Raw genomic sequence first — 19,613 nt, 5'->3', positions numbered from 1 at the left:
GATACTAACAATGTGGATCTCCTCTGTGTTGCTATGAGTTACTGTAAACGAACGATAGCAAATATGTTACTACCGCACACACCCGTACTAAATCAAAATGCAGTGTCCATCGCTGTAATTTTACACAGGCAAGACTTCTTTACTGATGCAATGGGTAGAATGGATATCGATGTAAACCAATTCGAACAAATATTCACATTCGCAACTGATATGAGAAATGATGAGGCTGCACTCTACATGCTAAAACAAGCGTTCTCACAATTTCTAACGCTGAAAACATATATATGCCACCAACTGGCCGCAAAAAGGGGAAGGATGCATGTTTTGCAGCATCTACTAACAATTTGTCCTTTGACGAACTCTTCGGATATTGCCAGCATTATATTTTTAGCAGCAGATGGACAGCACTGGTCGTGTGTGGAGCTGTTGCTGCAGAAGTATCCAGATATTCCGGTCGATACGCCTTTCCCTGGCCATTTGGGCGATAAAAATTGCACACTGCTTCAGCTGGTGAAGTTCGACCAGGCTCGACTGCTCCAACGAATCAGCTCAGTCAAACGCGATGCCTTCCTGCGTGAGGCGCCACATCCATTTGCTATAGCTGTGCAATATGGACATACAGCTGGGAGGACGGTACGAGCGCTCGAAAAGATGGGCTTTGACTGGATGGACAGTTCATCGGTGCTGGTGACGATAGTAGAAAGTCGTAATAGGGATGCGCTGGAAATCATCGCGAAGCGGGTGAAAGATCTAGACGTGATTGTAACAAAAACTGAGAAAGATCGCTTTGGATTGCCGTTGAATATGCTACAGCGTTGGAAGATGGTTGCTTTTCTGGAGGGAGAGCCATACCAAAAAACGCCATTGGGTAGCGCTGTTGCAGATGGCAACACGGCAATGGTTGAAAGCCTGCTCAACTGGGCACGTCAATTGCGCACGATCGATAGAGTAGGCACGTTGCACAGGATTATCGTCGAACGAGATACACCGTATTCGTGCGCGGGGGACGAACAGGTACCATCGGAGCATAGCAATAGAATCTCTATGTATGATAGTGCATATTCCGCTTTACAACAATGTGCATATTTGACGAACATGGTTTGGCACGATTTCACGCTCGATAGTGCATCTGTATCAGTCACTTTCAATGTATTAACCACGATTAATGTCAGCATTGAATATCCTGAAAGCGGTACATTGTCGTTGAGCAATCCAAACTCCCTGGATGACAGTCTAAAAGATTTACTTAAGTTCTCCAAGGAAGAACTCAGACAAAGCACAGCGGTTTTCGCACAATTCAAATCAATGGACGGCACTAAACACTATTTTTGCCGAGTGGCGGATGTTTGTTTCATTAACAGTGTCGATCCACCGGGAACCAAGGTTGACCTCGGTGTTATGACAAATGCACCAGCTGGGTTCGACGGTACCCCCTCACTACACTGTTGCTTTAATAACGAAAAGCTGGAGATAGTTCAACTGTTAGTTGAAAACGATGCCAACCCGTTGCTATTGGGAATAAACGGTGTGAGTGCCATACACCTTTCCTTACTATGTTCACGTGATTTTGCTATTGCTCGATATCTGTTCGACGAGTGTATTAGGCGTGATCTACGGAACAGTGACGGGGCTTCCGTACTGGAATTTGACGATGGCGAAACTAGTGGCGAACGAATGATACATCACGCCGCAAGGAGTGGCCGGTGCGATATAATTCAACGTTTGCTGGCCTGCAAGGTGGATGTGAGAGTACTGAGCAGCAGTGGAGAAACAGCGGCACACGTGGCTTTGCGCGCAAGTTATCAACGCCCGACGCAAGTGATCAAAATGCTACTCGACTATGATCCTGGCTCGGTAAATATAGTGAGCACCCAGGGCTACACACTGCTGCATTATGCTATATTGGAGAACACCACAGAAGTGCTGGAGTTGATATTGGAGTACGAACCTGATTTGACATTACATGGCAATACAAAGCCACCCCTTTGGATAGCTTTGATGGAGAAAAATATTGCATATGTGAAATGTTTGCTGCATCATGCGACTAAACACAATATTCGTGGAATTACATGGCACGATGACTACGATCTTGTGCTATCATCATTGAACTGCAATGATTACGAACTCTTGAAGGCACTGCTGGAGTACGAACTGGAGCACCCGCTGGATGAAACTGATGAGCGTGATTTGCCCAGAATACTGAGCATTCTTAATTATTCATCAAGTAAAACATCAAACTTGACCGTGACACAGTTCGTGCAGGCGGAAGGTTGGAACAATGCCGAAAAGTTTCTGGAAGAATTAATGGTTCTAGCTAGCTCGATCATTTAACAGTATTCCTGTGGATCAAAGATAAATATGTTTGTACAAGAGACGAATTGAAATACATTTTTATATTTACCGTTCAAAAATCGTTGCACTAGTGTTTCTGTGTACGTATCTTGCGACTACTACCTGCTACGGGTAAGGATTCATTTCGATCGTCATCATGTCATTTTCAGTAAATCATCACAATCGCCATCTTAACATAGTGTTTCTTATTGAAATCATTGTAATTCGTTTTCCATTCCTGTTGTAAAACAAAAAAAAATGGGATCATGTACACAAAACAATTGCAACCACACAACACATTCATTTACTAATAACTATATCTTAATCCTACATTTGCCTGGGTGTCTGTGTTTTTTTTAATGTTTTTTTGGTTTAATTATTAGCATATTCTGCCGTTCCAGCGTTCTTTCCAGCGAAGAACATACCGTGAAACTATTATTAACGTAAACTATACTTATAGCAGCAGATGGCTGTTCCCCGGTACCCAGCGTAGTACATTACTTCCAAACAAAAACCTACTTAAAATAAACTTTCTGTGGCTTTGCGCCTCATTACTGTCACGCTCTACCTACAGCTGGATTCCAATTCACTGTCCAGCGTTTGATCAAAAGAGCTTAAAGAAGCTATACCCCTTCAAACTTTCACGCGACCGTGCGGATGGGATTTGTTTTGCTGTAACGCATGACAGTAACATTTGGTAAAACTATCTTACATTCTATATATCGTGACAGTGTAGTCAACTGCTCCACACATTCTTTCTTTCCTTTTCTTCTTACTGACTAGAGAGATTTTTGCCTATAAAGTAACGCAGGACAGAACGTTACACACATTCGCTCCTACCATCTGCTCGGATCGATTTTCAGTTTCAAATTGAGATATTGCGCGCAACTACCTACTCGCGCAAAGTCTTAAGAGTAGAACCGAACGCACGATAGTTGAATACGTTTAGATTTGAAACGTTATAAAATTGCTTTCCGTCTATAGCTGTATGTTGTGGAAGAAAGATATGTAGATAAATAGTGTACTGTTTTCATTAAGGTGTGTACAGCAAGGCGTAGAATGGCGATCACGTCGAATTATTCTTTCAGCGAAGCGCATATGATCGAGAATTTAGATATCGTGGATGCACAAAGGGTTTACAATACAGTTCAAATAGTAAGGTCAACTAACACGCTTGTGGTTCGCTTATGTACCAGCGTTTTTTGTACAGCACTCTGCACAGCACGTCCGATATAACTAAAATAGGAAGCTTGCGGATGTATCAATCCTCTGCAAACTGAACAGATCCCTTCCGACAATTACTACCTCTTCAAGCCGCAGTTTGTTGTACTAGATCCGGAGCAGCATATAACCTTTTCTTTGCTTGATTATTACTTGCCACAAACGCGGTGGCAAATGCTCTCCCTCTTCCTGTTGTAGTCTCTCTGTTGTTTCTTCATTTATTACATATAATTATTCGCAATACAATTTGTACAGCTGCATCAGAGTGTCGTTGCGAGTCTGCGTATAATAGGTATACCCATCGCATTTGGGAACATATACCACACACACACACACAGTGTCTTTTACAATAACACAAAAACACATAGCGTCTTTGTCGGAGGAAACGTTTGTCGTCGTCGGTATGACTGCTGCTGTTTGGTCTATTGCTATTACTATCACTACCTCTCTATCAGCTGTAACAATCACATCGCCGTCTTAAGATTTGAGTCACAAATCCCTAGCTAACACACCTGCACGCCCTACAGCGTGTTTGGTAAAAATTACATTTCATTCAGCCTTTAACTCGGGACTCTCCGGTTTGCACTTTTGCAGTCGACTTGTTAGTGTTTGTCTAATAGCATATATCTCAACAGCGGGTGATAGAGAAAACGATAGAATACGGTAAGATTTGTCGATAGTGTGCACTGATAGATTGTTAACTACGCCTAAAAACAAGCAACAGGTAAACAGTGTTACACCGTTTACCCCTTACGGGGAGCAGACATACGCACGAAATACGCAACAGTAGCAGGGCAGGGAAGCATTTTTTCATAATTTTCAAACATAACTAGCTAAACAAACAAACAAAAAAACAGGCACATTAACCTAAAACAAACGAAAACTAACATACTAAGCAGAGCATGGTAAGAGTATTTCGGGCGCTGGCTGTTGGTTGGGCTCAAGCGCTAAGGAGTGCCAACTCCAGCCGAGCTCCTGCGAGCATCTGTATGGATTTTTCTACTTCCCTGTGCCCAAGCTCTATTTGGTTTCGAACAGTTGTGTGTATGTTTAAAAACAAAACCCGAAAGAAAGATGGTACACACATCTTACAGTCTACGTCTTCCTTCCTACGTATTGCAATTTTTTAGAAATGGATTAACAAGCAAGTAGGATTCGGAAAGGAGGTATTAAAAATGGTTCGCATGCTGCAGCAAGCATGCAGCGTACGAACGAACTAGTGTAACTGCTGGTTAAACGGGAAACGTGAAAGTGGTGTAAGGAAAGCTATTCCCTATTGCGAGCAGTGCGCGCTTAGTTTTGTACCTCGAACCCTATTTACTCAACATGTTCGCGGACTGACTTGCCGGCTGTACCTAGCGGGATACTGCTCCCTTGCTGCTGAGATCGAACTTTTTTGGTGGGCGTAGAGTGGGGTGAGCTTTTGGCCGAGGAAGAACCACCCTTGATTCCTATAGTTTGGAGAAAGAAAAAAAAACAAGAAAAGAAGAGGAATAGAATAGGATATATCGAACGTAAGCGGTGTTGTTGTTGCCAATTTTCGGTAGCAATGTGATCTGACACAATGGATGAGAGGAGTACGGAGCAGAGTAGTATAACCATGAAGGGCTGAGAGGTGATAACAGACACAGGAGGACCGACACAGCAGCCAGCATTTCGTGTGCAAGAGAGTCGAAGGCGTCGACGCAGAGGTGCGAGTCAACGGCCTTCCGGGGTCAAAAATTACGTGCTGGATATGTCTTGATAGCCATACCCCACCGGTACGGACACCTGGCCGGACTCAACCGAGCTCGGCGCCGCACAGATGTGCCATACAAAAGCGTAGAAAAGCAAGCACCCTTTTATTGAACCCGCACGCACGACACACAACCCTTACCATACTAACGCGCAACATGCTGCGCTAGCGATGCATAACATCTATTTATGTACGCAGGCATTGGCGGGCGCTTCAGCGTTAGATGATGCTCCCGAGTGACGACTATGCGGCGGGCTTATTATCTTCTTAGAGATGCAGATTTAACATTTACATTTAACAACTTTATAGATAATTCTTCAGAAAGAAGGCTTCATTAATAAAATTTAAATTGTATTTAAATTTAAAATTTATTATTAAAAATGTAAAAAAAAATCCTTTTGAATAAGATAAAAAAAGTAGAAGAGAATCATATTTTTGTGTAATTTTGGGGATACATTTTAAATGAAATTTAAGAACCAGATTTGGTTCATTTGAAAATATCCAAAATATTTCCTATTTGGGATAATATATATTTTAGCTACACATTTAGCTAAGCAAGCAAGCGCTATTTTTACTGCAGCATGCCAAAGATTATTTAAAAGAGACGCTGCTGGCTTCGACATTCTTTTTAAGTCCTGCTTATTCCACAATGAGTACAATAAACGATTATCGCTTATAAACGAGAAATAATTAACGTTATAATTAACGATTATAAACGAAACGAGAAACGATAGCTATATGCAGCTCAAGCTCTTCTCTTCAAAACACCAAAAACCAGTTAGAATATGTTTGAAACTGAATGCTAAAAATACGATTAAATGTTGTTCTATTTAAACATTCCCCTTATTCTAGACGGCTTCATCCCCTGGATAGAAATGTCTAAATATACTTGCAGCGTAAAAATGCGTGCTGGGTGAACCACGTTTGGAAGATTTACCTACAGCGCAGGGTGCACTGAACGATAAGCAGCATTTGCCAGTGAAAATTTGCTCTAAATTATACACTCCATTGCACGCGATTCGTTCCTCCACGCGGTTTGATAATGTAAGGCACAGCGATGAAAACCGTGTTCCGTGTGTTTTATATCAAACACGCTATCGATGGGCGGCGTTATTAAGCTCAATTTAGGATACTGGTTAGATGGCGAGGGAGAAAAATAATACAAAAAATCTGACCCTTTCGAGACCCACCACGACGGCTCTGGGTTCTTTCTGTGCGGTTTTTGATATGCTAATTTCACCCACAGAAACTAAAGCTCAACATTCGGCAACGTGCCAAATAGCAGGAGCAGTAGAAGAACCTTGTGTTCGACACGACAGATGATTGACTATTCACCTTGTGTGTCTGGCTCGTAGTTACACACGTACGAAAGCAATCCTTTCTGGCCATTTTGGTTTGCGTACAATCAATTATTAAAATAGCCTTGTACACATTTCAATCGTAGAGCGAAGGCGAATTTTTTTGTTAAACCTGAAACCTAATCATTAGCAGTATAGGCTCCACCCATATTTAACCAGTGCAAACGTTGGCAAGCAAAAACGTAAATGTAACGGCTATTTAAACGGCAAAAAGCTAACATAACGAAGGCACTTGGAACGTAAACAGCGCGCGCGCCCGAACATAAACCGAAACAAATGTAGCATGAAGCGGTGAAACTTTTAGCGAGGATGAAATAGAAATAAAATACACCTCCAAGTACACAACAAGCAAGCGAACATGGGAATGCAATTTGGCACATTGATCACACTAGAAAAATGGTGCTCATTTTTTAACGGTTTTCTCCTAGCCTACAAAACACTTTAAGCCTCTTTCACTTTGTTCGATTGCCTAAACCTATAAACATTATTATCACATCGCATCAATACTGCTTCGGTTTGATTCTCGTACACAAGGTGCTGCAAGCGCGCGCGCGGACGTATTTTAGTACGGACGATTATCGATTCCCTGGTTTTTTAAGGGGGAGCGCAGCGGACCGCCAGTTGCTGCTGCTACTGCTGCTGCCGTGTGTGTGTGTGTGTGTGCCCGTCCTAGCTGGGCGTGCAGCTTCACACGATTTTAATTTTGATATCATAGCTAGGGCTGTTTATGTCGACCATTCGCAGCTTTCCGCGGGCATGTGCCACAAACATGGGATGCACGTAATATTCCGGTCCTTCCGATGGAATGGCGGGAGCAAAGAGAGAGGTTGGTGATTGGTGATATGTAGATACGCATATAGATTTTGGGTATAGCGAGCGCGCGTGACAGATATTATTTTATATTGGCATTGCGTGATGCAGCAAAACAGAAATATGGATAAGAAACGAACCGGGTGCACAACTCTCCTCACTGTTACCAGCAGATGGGTCAGTGTGTTGGCGTTTGCGTTGCTGTCTAATACATCCTCCTCCTAGCCCTTCCTTGTCGGGGGATCAATATCCGCGTCCAGCGACACATGCGCTACACGTGCGTAAACCGCGAACGCGCACCGTTGCTCACCCACCGTTGGAGAGACATGATAAGGATCGCGCGCCACCCGGAGTGGCGTGACAGTGTTGTTCGAGCGCGCACTACCAATCGGCGAACGAGAGAAAGAGAGTAGCGTCCGCGATAAGCCCTGATTTGGCGCGCTAGAGTTATATTTGGAGCTGGCACTTATCGGCCAGACGAAGCCGGTCGGGTTAGTCGCGCGATAAGGGACACTCTCACACTGCTTTTTTGCATGCGCGTATGAAGAAGTTCCGCATAGCAATCACACACTCACGGGAGGCGGTAGTAAACAACAAGCTCGCACAATGTTATATGGGGTGATTCAAAAACCGGATTCGACCCGGGAGTCGATTAACGCCGGTCAGCTGGACTTTGATAAAGCGAGTGGCGTGGTGGTGTGAGCGAAGCGCAAGAGCAATAACCATGACCCTTCTGTTCCCCGATTACGTACCTTTCGAGTCGCCCGATACGATGGCCGAATCTTTGAACGTGCGTTTGACCTGCTTCACCGGAGATCCGTCTCGTGAATCATCTTCCTGCAATGTGTAGCGAGAGTCGTGTCGCGATGGTTAGTGTTTAGTAGAACGTTTCGTTTTCGGATTCGATCGCTTACCTCAACGTATCGGTGCCACAGCATGCAACCGTACACAAACAGCACCGACAGGACGGCCTGTATGATTAGCCACACGACGATGTTCTTCACCTGGGTGCGTTCGAACAGCTCCTTGCCGTTTTTGATGCACAGTATTGCCTCCGACACCAGGATGGCGATGTACACCCAGCACTGTGTGCCCAGGCGCTTGCAGCGCGTGTCCGTGACGTAGATGTAGTACTGCCGGACCGAGGGCGCCGTGAAAAGACCGACAAAGACTAACCGACCGATGACCACCGGGTGTGAAGGGGGCATTTCAAAGATGTGCTTCAGGAAGAACGTGTTCAATTCAGTCAGCTAAAAATAAAGAGAATGCGACATGTTATTATAAAGTTCTTCCTATTGAAACACAGCGAACATACCTGCCACAGCAAAACAAGCTGACTGACGGCAAAGAACCGCATGTAGGTACACTTCGGGTCGAGCCACCGTACCGGTGCCCAGCTTTCGGGCGTAAACTGCAGCACCGCACGCTTCAGCTTGCCCGTCGTCGAGGAAATGTCCCGTATGCTGGCCCACTTGTACTCGCGCATCTCCAGCAGCTTGCAGATCTTCAGCCCGCACCAGATGCCGAACCCATTGCACACCAGCACATCCAGTATCAGCGCGTCCCACCAGCACTCGGCAAAGTTGGGCAGCAGATGGGCGAACGTGATTTCCGTAATTTCCCACATCACCGAGATGGCCCACAGGATGCCCATGTGGCGGATCAGTACCGCCTTGAAGGCCCAGCCCAGAAAGTGGCCCCAGGCAAACACGTCCACGTGGGACCAGATGCGCTCGAACGACATGTCCGAACAGTTGGCGGCGTATTGCTGGATCGTGGGAAGAAAGTACCAGTCAGTAGACATTCTCCAAAGCAAGCTTAATTGCGGCAAACACTCACCTTCTCCATGTCGATGTGGAAATCTCGCAGCTTCGGATCGAACCAGTAGAAAATTCCCATAATTGATTTGTAGTCCTGGAACATGAGAAACTGTAGCAGCATCAGGTAGAGCACCGAGAGGCCGAACAGCATTCGCCACACCACCGGGTGGGGGCGCGTGAACGGACCGTTAGGGAACGCTAGCACGGAGATGATCAGGAAGAAAAATATGACGCAAACCATGCCGGCCCAAATGTTCTCCTGTATATCGGACTGATCACTGGAAAAGGAGCAGAAACGGAGTATGATAAGATATAAAGCATTTTTTCAAAGTTTGTTGAGTGTGAAAATGGCCAATGTGTCTGTACTTATTTAATTTTAGGCTATTAAAAAAACACGAACTTCACTTCTAATAGTCTTCAATGGGACTGTATCAAAGGTTCCAGATCGATCCACCGATAATGTCAACATGTTTCGGAACGGTTCTTGTTCACATCATGCAAAGGAATCAATCTGAAACATGTGACACTATCGCGAACTGATCTGGCATGACTCGAGGAAGCTAAAAAGACACCGGTTCTCATGGCTCTAGTAAAAAATAACTAACTACTTTTTGGCTTTACTTTAACAAATATGTGACTTTTTTGTGCATCCAATACTTTTGCTCTCTGCTAAGCTGCTGCGCGGATCTAGCAAGCTGTGCGAGGAGCACGTTGCGGTTACCTAACAAGCGTTTGCTTCGCCCTCCGAAAAAAAACCTCTCCATTTTCACATGACCCCCATAGAAGTCATGGTAGGTATCAAAGTACACCGGACCCTCGGAATAGTGCACACATCAAATGGAAGTTCTGGCGTGAAAGCAAAATTAAATTATGCACTTACTAGTTCCCCTTAGCTTTTGCGTAGCGTGCGCGCCACACTAGGAGGGTGACATACGATTATGAAGCAAATTATGTGCCCGGGGATCGTGTGTTTGTGTGTGTGTGTCCCTTTCTATCACCAAAAAAAAAAACTACTTACCGGACGAAGGCAAAGTACATCACGCCGAATATCGACACGGCCAGCAGCGTGATCGTGTGCGGTTTGTAGAAGAAGTTGAGCGAGATATCGTCGACCGGCCGTTCGTTAATGAACTTAAACTCGTTGACCGCCATCGTGTGCTGCGAGGCGTGCAGCAGCGATTCACTGCCAATGCCACCGTCCGCCGTGGCCGGCCGGGGCGGCGGAGCGGGCTGTGGACTGCCGCCGCGCTTCTTCATGTTTCGGCGGCTCCTCAGCACAATAACACCGTCGTCCGGGAAGGATTCTGCTGCTGCTGCTGATTCCGCGTTCTCGGCCAGCCTTGTGTGTATATGCGCGGGCGTGTGTGTGTTTCTCACCGGAAGCTGATATATTTGTGTTTCCTTCGGTAGCGGGCAAATAACTTCCGACACCAGCCGGCACTACCGCGCTGTGGTGCTGTGAACTGTACACTACCACGGCTAGCAAACGATTAAGAACGCAGCACTGCGAACGAATGGATTCGGGGGCTCACTGTAGCAGGTCGGCGCTTGCTTTGTCTTAATTGAATTAAAATCGATTCACCCAGCAGCATAGGCTCGCGTACGCGGTCTTCTCCGACTGCGTGTGGTCACTTGGACCCGGGCGCACAAGATGAAAGTTGTTCCGGGCAGGTTTCTTCGGATGCAAGAGGTTGCATTTACGGCACGTGTTTTTTTGCACTTTGTATCACAGAACTCCACATCTCCGCACGGTGTTTGTGCTTTTCGCTGAACTATCACCACGAGTGCAATTTTCAGCAGAACGTTTTTTTCCTTCTTGCTCACAGCGCGTGTTTTGCGGGACCGCACGATGTTTCTCGGTTGGAAATTTATTGAGATATGAATTTAATCTCACCGCCGCTGATTACATCAGAGAGCGGACAGCACATGACAGCCCTTTCAGCTTTTGAGTGAAGTCTGCTGGCGGGTTGGCTCACAGTGTGTTTTGATTGTACTAGGGCGGCACGAGGGTTTGACAGTGCAGCGCAATTTTGCTTTGTGCTCTAGTTGTGGGAGCTCGGAATCGAACCTACCCGATTCCGTTTCCATGGTCCGGATTAATTCCGGAGCCGATTCCGAAACCGATTCCTGAGTTGATTCCGGAACCGAATTAGCTCCGATATCAGAATCGGCTTCGAAAATGGAATCGACCTGGGAATCGCAATTTGCTTCGGTAACGGAATCTGAATTGACTCTAGAATTGGAGCTAGCTCCGCAATGTGAATCAGTTTTTGAATTGAAATAAGAAGTTTCAGAAACGAAATCAGTGTGGGAATCTTCAAGAGAATGGATCGTTTACAAGTAAATTTTGATGCTTTGCGGCTATCAATACGTAGCATCATTGGACCCAAACGCCTACTCTTATGGGTATGCTGAAACCGACTCCGATTTCGAAACCGATTCTGATTTTGGAACCAATTCTGATTTTGGAACCAATTCCGATGCCTAAACTGATTTCGCTTCTGGATCCGATTCCGATTCCAGAACGGATTGCGATTCCAAGGCCAGTTTCAAAGCCGATTCCGACGCCGGAGCTGAATCCAGGACCAATTCCGGAATCGATTCCAGAAACTGATTACGGACCTAATATCTGGAATCGATTCCAGAGAACTTCGGACCTAGCCGGAATCGATTCCAAAGAAAACCTTATTTTTCCCATCACCATTGCGCACTGTTGCGTGCCCAGGAACAGTTCCAAGATCATGAAAAATGTGTAGAATCAGTTCCAAAATTGCGGCATATTTGAGATTAATTTCAAAACTTGTGGCCAGGATAAGTTCGAGGTCGCCATCCAGCCTCATCACTCGGAACAATTAATCAAATGGCACAGTTTACCCGATAACGTACCTGTGCTTCCAAATTTGACCATTGGGCTGTCGCCACCAGAAAACACCGGCACCAGCTGTCAGCTGTCTTTTGGGCTGTCAGAATTCACCAAAACGATAACAAACTTCGGCTTGTTGTGGCTACGTGTTTTTCCAGCATACGATAAAAAAAATCTCTTCTGCATGTTTGCACAGCCGGAAGCTCATTTGCATTAACTCCTCGGCTTGCGGCCGGTTCTGCATTAACCAAAAAGCCAAAACAAAACGCGAAAGCACGTGTGCTGTAGTGACCAAAAGTATGCGGTTTCTTGATTCGCTGCGACGGCTAGATGCTTACCCGAAGATAGACAATGAATTTAGCATACGCACCGTTAGCGGAGCGGCACGTAAGTGTGATCTTCTGCATCAATTAGCGAGTTTAATAATGGCTTTTATTAACGATTTTTCTGTTCTGCTTTGCCGGTCATTCCAGTTACGTTGATTAGCTCGATTGTGATAGTCACCCTAGTGATAGGCGAAATCAATGCCTACCTGTCGCCGAACGTTTCGGAGGAGCTGTTCGTGGACACGACACGGGGACACAAGCTTAAGATTAATCTAGATTTTACCATCCCCAGAATATCCTGTGACTGTATGCGTCAGAGTCAGCTCGCTTGGTAAACAATCGTCGTCTTCACTAAAGTGTTTTTCCAATCTTTTCCCAACCACACACACACAGACGTTTCGTTGGATGCGCAGGATTCAACCGGCGAGCAGCATTTGCACATCGAACACAACATCTACAAGCGAAGGCTGGACCTGCAGGGCAACCAGATCGAGGAGCCCAAAAAGGAGGACATTCAGGCGTCCACGAAACGTATCTCAAGTACGGAGGCCCCGGCAACGACCACGGTCAAACCCGCCTGCGGTAGCTGTTACGGTGCGGCTAAAAATGCGTCCCAGTAAGTAGCCTGGCTAGCTGCCTCGGTTGAGCATTCTCTAATTCTGTTTCTGACCCCCTATTTGCCATTCCGTAGATGCTGCAACACCTGCCAGGAAGTTATCGATGCGTACCGCGAGCGCAAGTGGAACCCGAACGTGGAGGACTTTGAGCAGTGCAAAAACGGAAACGGCGGCAGTGTGGAAGGGAAAGCGTTCAGCGAGGGCTGCCACATCTACGGCACGATGGAGGTGAACCGGGTCGAGGGCCGGTTTCACATTGCGCCCGGCAAGAGCTTCTCCATCAACCACATCCACGTGCACGACGTGCAGCCGTACTCGTCGTCCCGGTTCAACACCACGCACCGCATCAACACGCTGTCGTTCGGGGAACAGTTCGGGTTCGGTACTACCCGCCCACTGGACGGACTGATGGTGGAGGCCACGGAAGGTAGGGTTTTTGTCTCTAGTTTATTCGCTTAACATTTCTTAGGTTTAGAGAAGAGGGGATTTGAATGCTTTTGCTCACAGTTAAGGACATTACGCACGGATGCCTGTTGTTGTTGGGTGTGTTTGTGTTTAACTTAGCATCGTATGCCGGTTCCGATTGCCATGAAGGTGCCGAACGTGCCGCCACCCTGCACCATCACTTTGCCCACGTTGTTGATCAGCTCACGGCCGCGCAATCCGTATCTAAAAAAAGCGCGAGAGAAACATTCACCATTAAAACTGAGCGTAAACGAGCGGGGAGATGACGCATTTGTGCCGGGTTGAGCGTTACCTGAGCGCCGAAAAGCCACCGAACAGGGCACCGCTAGCCATTCCCACGCAGAACCCAATCGTGAAGCCCATCTTCATGCGGTCGAAGCAGCTCGGCTGCTGGTTCTGGCTGTAAACACCTCCCGGCACGGCTGGCATCGTTGATTTTGTGTCGGTTTTCTGTAGGATCTGAAAAGAACGTGAACTAACGTAGTGTTTCCGCGGGGGGAGCTTGATTTTCGGCACAAATTCGTTAAAATGTGTGTTGTCGCAACAATGCACAACTATCACGTAATAATAGGAATTTTAGCATACTTTGACAGCACGCGCTGACAGCTCTCACGCGGGTGCACGTGAGAACTGAGCCGCTTCTCTCACTTTATAGCAACGTGAACGATTTCTCACTGTGAGCGCGATAATTCTGGATGTTTTTGAAAAATACTTAATTCCGTTTGTTGTCCTTCCAGGTGCGATGATGTTTCAGTATTACATCAAGATTGTTCCCACCATGTTTGTGCCGCTGAATGGACCGACGCTGTACACGAACCAGTTCTCCGTCACGAAGCACCAGAAAAGTGTGACGGCAATGAGCGGCGAAACGGGCATGCCGGGCATTTTCGTCAACTACGAACTGTCGCCGCTGATGGTTAAATTTACCGAAAAGCGAAAGTAAGACTACCGTGATACCCTCAAAGAGAGAGATACTAATATTGTCTTTTTTATCCATTTTTTTGTAGCTCCCTTGGTCATTTCGCTACCAATGTATGTGCAATAATCGGCGGAATCTTTACGGTGGCCGGCATCATCGACTCGTTGCTCTTTACCTCGATACACGTGATCAAGCGCAAGATTGAACTTGGAAAGGCCAGTTAATGCTTTCGGTCCATGTCTGCATTTACCAGTGAATCTCCTTTTCTCTCTCTCTCTACACACACACAAACATGCCCTCCAGTCGTTTTGCGGAAAATGCTTTTTTTGTTCACCTACTACCACAGCACTCCTCTCTTTTATTCGTAACAACGACGTCCACTAGTAGCATGTAGCAAAGACGCTTCGCGTCCACCAGCCCCCAGTTAGAGGGTTTTCAGGAAGCGATTGTAACATTCCATGTTCGATTTAGCGACTTCAGCTACAAACTCCTCGTCCGTACCTTCGGCCAGTGATTTTAGCGGAATATAGAGCTCCTTCTTGGGATCGTACTGCACTTTGCCGAGAAATTTAAGAAACCCGTGCCTTTGCTTGATCCGAACGTCTCGCGTTAGCAGCAGATCGGGCGTTTGAAGCAGCTCCGCGTGCGAAAGCTTCATTCGGCGGTGAAGATACTCGAATCGGTACTGCAGCGCTTCCGTCTCTGGAAGAGAATGCTTTGAGTCATTGTATGCCCTCGTGGTGATTACAACAAAATCCACTCACTTATCATCCAGATGCGTGGTTTGCTCAGCAACAGTTGCTTTACTTCCTCCTTCTCGAAGCCCATCTCCTCCTGCACGGTGAAGGTGTTCTTACGCACGTGCTCCAGATTGTAGGTAATGAGCCTTGGCTGCTTGGTGGACAGCGCGCGCACCTCACTGCCCTCCAGTGCGAACGTTTTCTGAAAGTATCCTAACCGCCGATCGATCCGCTTGGTGTTCAGCATCAACCAGAACGGATTCTTCGTCACGATGCGTGCGATTTCCTCGGGCAAAAATCGCTTCGACTGCAGATAATTCACTCGCGTCTCGAGATCCCCCAGATCCTCCTTGAAGATGAGTGGATTTTTGGTCAGAAACTCGCCCAAGCTTTCGGCCGGCACGCCAACGTCCGCCAGGAAGCGGATGTGATTCCGCATGTCTCGATCAAAGTCCAGTCCGAGCACAAACTGTGCGATGCCTTTGCGCTTCTCGAGCTTGTGCAGCTCCACCCCGAGCGAGACGAGTTGCTGCAGGGTGGGCGATTTGTTGACGTAGGCTGCAAAGTTAAAGGCGGGTCTGGTGTTGGGGAAAACCTCCAGCGACATCGGATCCGCCACCGGGTCGAGCACGGATTGTCGCTCTTCGCGCAGGATTTGATGAAACTCGTTCTGCAGATCATCCTCGTACCGCTGCAACGCATTGTGCTGTGGAGTTGTAGGCACTGTGGCCACCTTTGTACACAGCTGAAGTGGCAGGGAAGGTCCTGAACGTGCAGGAATTCTTATTTTCACAATGCTTCTCAGTATACTTCGCATTTTACGGCACTTTTTTGCGCAGCGAACACGAAACCCCGCTGCATGCGGTAATGTTTTGTTTACAGTGTGCTATAACAAACCCGTTTTCCCATAAAATGGCGAACTGTCAAATGAAGAAACGTCAAACATCGTTGCCCATCAAAACAAACCGGTTGCGAGTGGAAAAAAGAAGCGCGTTTTGGGTGTGTAGAGAAATTGTTTCCTTAATTTTAACAAAAGTATCCAAAAAGCTGCAACAAAATGTCTCTTGCGGATGAACTGTTGGCCGATCTGGAGGATGACAACGATGAAGAGATGGAGGAGGGGGTAGACACCATCAAGGAGGAACCGAAGGCGCCAGCCGGCGATGGTGACGAAGAGGACGCTGACTCGGGCGGTGAAGAAGATGCCGTCATTTACGATCTTAAAGATGAACCGATGGAAATCAACCTGGCCGTGGCATCGATACGGGAAATCTGCAAACTGCGCGACTCGGACCGGCTGTCCAACGTGCTGTCGCAGATCGAAAAGTACGCCAAGAACCCCCGCACAACGACGGAGATGGTGGGCAACGTGGAGTCGGACCCGGAGTATCAGCTCATCGTGGAGGCGAACAACATTGCGGTTGATATTGATAATGAAATATGTACGGTTTGCTTTGCGGTTGTTTGCGAGGGAAATTTAACGACTTTTTCTGTTCGAATCTTTACAGCCACGATCCATAAGTTCGTCAAGGACAAGTATCAGAAGCGCTTTCCCGAGCTGGATTCACTCATCATGGCGGAAATGGACTACATTCGCAGTGTGCGCGAGTTGGGCAATGATCTAGATCAGGCGAAAAACAACGAGCGTCTGCAGGAAATCATTACTCAGGCGACGATTATGATCGTTTCCGTGACGGCGTCCACCACACAGGGGTTCGTATGCGGATTGAAAATTTGTCTTTTGAGAATGTTGGTTTCATTTACGCTTTATTTTGCAGAGTGAAGCTAGAGAAGCACGAGCTGGAGCAGATCAACGAGGCGTGTGATATGGCGGTCGAGCTGAACGATTTCAAGAGCAAAATCTTTGAGTACGTCGAAAGCCGAATGACCTTTATCGCTCCCAACATGTCGATGATCGTGGGAGCGTCGACGGCTGCGAAGTTGGTCGGATTGGCGGGTGGGCTGACGAAGCTGTCGAAAATGCCGGCCTGCAACGTGCAGGTGCTGGGCGCACAGAAGAAAACACTATCTGGGTAAGACGGGCTCGTAAAGTAAGCTTCTCCTTCATTTCAAACTCAAATCACATTTTCTCCTCCCCTTAGTTTCTCCAAAGTGGCAATGTTACCGCACACGGGCTACGTGTACTATTGCGACATCGTGCAAGATACGCCGCCCGATCTGCGCCGCAAAGCGGCACGCCTTGTCGCAGCCAAGTGTACGCTGGCGGCGCGTGTCGACGCGTCGCACGAAAGCCATCTGGGCGAGATCGGGCAGCGGTTCCGGGAGGACATCGAGAAGAAGCTGGACAAGCTGCAGGAACCGCCGCCGGTGAAGTTTATCAAACCGCTGCCGAAACCGATCGAGGGAGGCAAAAAGAAGCGTGGCGGTAAGCGGGTGCGGAAGATGAAGGAACGCTATGCGATTACCGAGTTCCGCAAGCAGGCCAACCGAATGAACTTTGGTGATGTAAGTATTCATTTCTTTTACACGTAAACTGAACCGGAGAGTTGTTAATTTTCTTTCACACGCGCTTTCACAGATTGAGGAGGATGCGTACCAGGAGGATCTCGGCTACACGCGCGGAACGATCGGCAAAACCGGCACGGGCCGCATCCGTTTGCCGCAGATCGACGAAAAGACCAAGGTGCGCATTAGCAAAACGCTGCAGAAGAATCTGCAGAAGCAGCAGCAGGTTTGGGGCGGCAGCACGACGGTCAAGAAACACATTTCCGGTACGGCGTCGAGCGTTGCCTTTACGCCGTTGCAGGGGCTGGAAATTGTGAACCCCCAGGCGGCCGAAAAGTCGACCAGCGAATCGGGGGCAAAGTATTTCTCCAACACGTCCGGTTTCCTGTCCGTTGGCAAGAAAACAACGTAGAGACGGGGCAGTTGGTTGGTGTGATGTAGGAGAATGTTGTTAGCGGAAGGACGGACAAAACATTGCATACCAAAAGGAGGGCTAGAGATAGACAAATTGCTCTTGGAACTTGAATAGTTGACCAAGATGCAGAATATCGTCTTTGTTTAAAACATTCGTAGGAAAATTACTACCGAGTCCAGATTTAAATGATAAGAAATCATCAGAAAAGAGGGAATTTTACCAATAAGCAGAATAAATCAGACAACTATTGAATCACTTCCCAAGACCTGCTCTCTTATAAGAAAGAAACAACGATCGCCCATGTTCCATCCCAAGCTACTGCACATACTTACATGCTTCTACATCCCAAACTCTCGTCACCGTTATACCGAAATGTAACATTTTATTCAATGCTTTAAAACTATGAACCCTCCTGCTGACTAGAAACTATTGGCCTGAGATAAACATTCCGTGGCGTGCTTCACACTCTTTTCCAACCAACGCAAAACACCTCACGAAGTAATCAAAATAATGCAAAAATTGGAACACTTCTCATCTCACCCTCTCCGTCTCGGGCTGATCGGCACTCGGCAGCCCCGGTCACTTCTTAGCGTCCGGCTCTATGAAACTGTACTGTCGTTTCACTGCAAACGGTTCACCACAAAGCGGGAAGAAAGGAAGAGATAACGAACATCGGTTGGTGTGATGTTCGGTGATTAGTGAGCCATCCTTACTCGGCACAACAGTAAGCGAGAAAGAAGTGTCCACACGGAAAAGAGAGAGAGTGTGTGTGTGTGTGGTGCACAGAGATGTAGAGTCCAATTACCTCAACCTGCTCCGTCGGGTGGGTGTGGGTAGATGTATTATAGGATGCATGTATGGATGCATGCGCGTTGCAGTCCCACGTGTGGTTTGCGCATGCAATCACATTCGGAAAAGAAGGAGCTTGTAGAGGGGGGCGTGAAGTTGGCAGAGAAGAACGGGGAGTAGGAGTGTACCCGGTGTTACATCGTTACAAAAGGTGCAGTGTGGTAGTGGCAGCAGCAGTAGTGGTTCCTTTTGAATCTTCTCACTCCCCACAAAGCCCACAGTCGATGGTTAGACCCGCGCTACAGGACATCATCACTTACCGGTCAGTTTGGATTTGCTGTTGAGCTTTTCGTTCAGCACCTCGATAAAGGTCGGCGTCACGTTGCCCTCCGCATCGCACATGGTGACCCGTTTCGCGTCACCCTTCCGTATGCTGCCGGTCGGCTTCAGTATGGAAGCGGTCTGCTTCGGGGCCGGTATCGGCGAGCTTCGGACAGAAACTGTGGAAGAAACCGAGAGAGAGAGAGAGAGACCGCCACGTGTTGCGGAATAACAATTTGCGAGGGGGGGTGGGTGGGGCTGAGTGATATTGTTGATACATGATACGAACGCGCAAAACGAAAGCAAAGATTGGAAAGCTTTTTCACACCACACAAACACACACACGCATACACACTCGTCAAAACAGTAGAAATAGGTAGAAAGCGCAGTCTTTTAGTAGTTAGGATGAAAGAGCAC

General features: G+C 47.1%; 6 protein-coding genes and 1 non-coding gene across 9 annotated transcripts in view; 2 read left to right on the top strand and 5 right to left on the bottom strand.

Annotated features, from left to right (window-relative positions):
- Nucleotides 1-2,522: 2,522 nt before the first annotated feature.
- Nucleotides 2,523-11,227, bottom strand: LOC1280531 (phosphatidylserine synthase). Its single transcript, XM_320381.4, has 6 exons — nucleotides 10,294-11,227; nucleotides 9,295-9,553; nucleotides 8,771-9,223; nucleotides 8,370-8,705; nucleotides 8,208-8,292; nucleotides 2,523-5,003 (listed from the first exon to the last, which is right to left on the bottom strand). Exons 1-6 carry the CDS (start codon nucleotides 10,530-10,532, stop codon nucleotides 4,870-4,872), a joined length of 1,506 nt encoding a protein of 501 aa, XP_320381.4. The 5' UTR covers nucleotides 10,533-11,227; the 3' UTR covers nucleotides 2,523-4,869.
- Nucleotides 5,226-5,396, bottom strand: LOC11175767 (U11 spliceosomal RNA). Its single transcript, XR_003025404.2, has one exon. It is a non-coding gene; the product is annotated as a U11 spliceosomal RNA (small nuclear RNA).
- A 992-nt stretch (nucleotides 11,228-12,219) lies between the features above and the next one.
- On the top strand, nucleotides 12,220-15,042 carry LOC1280532 (endoplasmic reticulum-Golgi intermediate compartment protein 3). The gene is made up of 6 exons (XM_320382.4): nucleotides 12,220-12,525; nucleotides 12,612-12,770; nucleotides 12,858-13,080; nucleotides 13,156-13,508; nucleotides 14,284-14,485; nucleotides 14,554-15,042. The coding sequence occupies exons 1-6, from the start codon at nucleotides 12,438-12,440 to the stop codon at nucleotides 14,687-14,689; spliced, it is 1,161 nt and encodes a 386-aa protein (XP_320382.3). The 5' UTR covers nucleotides 12,220-12,437; the 3' UTR covers nucleotides 14,690-15,042.
- LOC1280533 (reactive oxygen species modulator 1) lies at nucleotides 13,510-14,142 on the bottom strand. Its single transcript, XM_320383.5, has 2 exons — nucleotides 13,839-14,142; nucleotides 13,510-13,750 (listed from the first exon to the last, which is right to left on the bottom strand). The coding sequence occupies exons 1-2, from the start codon at nucleotides 13,973-13,975 to the stop codon at nucleotides 13,642-13,644; spliced, it is 246 nt and encodes an 81-aa protein (XP_320383.2). The 5' UTR covers nucleotides 13,976-14,142; the 3' UTR covers nucleotides 13,510-13,641.
- Nucleotides 14,890-16,022, bottom strand: LOC1280534 (transcription termination factor 3, mitochondrial). Its single transcript, XM_320384.5, has 2 exons — nucleotides 15,230-16,022; nucleotides 14,890-15,167 (listed from the first exon to the last, which is right to left on the bottom strand). The coding sequence occupies exons 1-2, from the start codon at nucleotides 16,020-16,022 to the stop codon at nucleotides 14,890-14,892; spliced, it is 1,071 nt and encodes a 356-aa protein (XP_320384.5).
- Nucleotides 16,023-16,237: 215 nt separating this feature from the next.
- Nucleotides 16,238-18,338, top strand: LOC1280535 (U4/U6 small nuclear ribonucleoprotein Prp31). Its single transcript, XM_061655784.1, has 5 exons — nucleotides 16,238-16,647; nucleotides 16,714-16,918; nucleotides 16,984-17,238; nucleotides 17,308-17,671; nucleotides 17,745-18,338. Exons 1-5 carry the CDS (start codon nucleotides 16,263-16,265, stop codon nucleotides 18,081-18,083), a joined length of 1,548 nt encoding a protein of 515 aa, XP_061511768.1. The 5' UTR covers nucleotides 16,238-16,262; the 3' UTR covers nucleotides 18,084-18,338.
- A 110-nt stretch (nucleotides 18,339-18,448) lies between these two features.
- LOC1280536 (kinase D-interacting substrate of 220 kDa) overlaps nucleotides 18,449-19,613 on the bottom strand; it is a 31,221-nt gene continuing 30,056 nt past the window's right edge. For 2 of the 3 annotated variants that reach the window (XM_061655775.1, XM_061655776.1), the window contains 2 exons: nucleotides 19,196-19,375; nucleotides 18,449-18,709 (listed from right to left, as the gene is read on the bottom strand). In XM_061655775.1, the coding sequence (XP_061511759.1) occupies nucleotides 18,666-18,709; nucleotides 19,196-19,375 (224 nt within the window). In that variant the 3' untranslated portion in view covers nucleotides 18,449-18,665. Of the gene's footprint in view, nucleotides 18,710-18,891; nucleotides 19,376-19,613 lie in introns of all 3 variants that reach the window. The other variant, XR_009765950.1, reaches the window with a different exon arrangement.

This window comes from Anopheles gambiae, chromosome 3, assembly GCF_943734735.2.
Source record: "Anopheles gambiae chromosome 3, idAnoGambNW_F1_1, whole genome shotgun sequence".
Lineage (NCBI taxonomy): Eukaryota > Metazoa > Arthropoda > Insecta > Diptera > Culicidae > Anopheles > Anopheles gambiae.
Note: the sequence above shows the minus strand (reverse complement) of the source record. Positions and strands in the feature narration are given on the sequence as shown.

Excerpts from the sequence above, each read along its gene's own strand:
- LOC1280535 (XM_061655784.1), top strand. The coding sequence starts at position 16,263 with ATGTCTCTTGCGGATGAACTGTTGGCCGATCTGGAGGATGACAACGAT. Across the intron at positions 16,648-16,713 it reads TGATATTGATAATGAAATAT|CCACGATCCATAAGTTCGTC; the intron begins GTACGGTTTGCT and ends GAATCTTTACAG. Across the intron at positions 16,919-16,983 it reads ACGGCGTCCACCACACAGGG|AGTGAAGCTAGAGAAGCACG; the intron begins GTTCGTATGCGG and ends TTTATTTTGCAG.
- LOC1280531 (XM_320381.4), bottom strand. The coding sequence starts at position 10,532 with ATGAAGAAGCGCGGCGGCAGTCCACAGCCCGCTCCGCCGCCCCGGCCG. Across the intron at positions 9,224-9,294 it reads TCCACATCGACATGGAGAAG|CAATACGCCGCCAACTGTTC; the intron begins GTGAGTGTTTGC and ends CCCACGATCCAG. Across the intron at positions 8,293-8,369 it reads TGTGGCACCGATACGTTGAG|GAAGATGATTCACGAGACGG; the intron begins GTAAGCGATCGA and ends TACACATTGCAG.
- LOC1280533 (XM_320383.5), bottom strand. The coding sequence starts at position 13,975 with ATGCCAGCCGTGCCGGGAGGTGTTTACAGCCAGAACCAGCAGCCGAGC. Across the intron at positions 13,751-13,838 it reads GGTGGCTTTTCGGCGCTCAG|ATACGGATTGCGCGGCCGTG; the intron begins GTAACGCTCAAC and ends CGCTTTTTTTAG.
- LOC1280534 (XM_320384.5), bottom strand. The coding sequence starts at position 16,022 with ATGCGAAGTATACTGAGAAGCATTGTGAAAATAAGAATTCCTGCACGT. Across the intron at positions 15,168-15,229 it reads ACCACGCATCTGGATGATAA|AGACGGAAGCGCTGCAGTAC; the intron begins GTGAGTGGATTT and ends ATTCTCTTCCAG.
- LOC1280532 (XM_320382.4), top strand. The coding sequence starts at position 12,438 with ATGCGGTTTCTTGATTCGCTGCGACGGCTAGATGCTTACCCGAAGATA. Across the intron at positions 12,771-12,857 it reads CCCCAGAATATCCTGTGACT|ACGTTTCGTTGGATGCGCAG; the intron begins GTATGCGTCAGA and ends ACACACACACAG. Across the intron at positions 14,486-14,553 it reads AAATTTACCGAAAAGCGAAA|CTCCCTTGGTCATTTCGCTA; the intron begins GTAAGACTACCG and ends ATTTTTTTGTAG.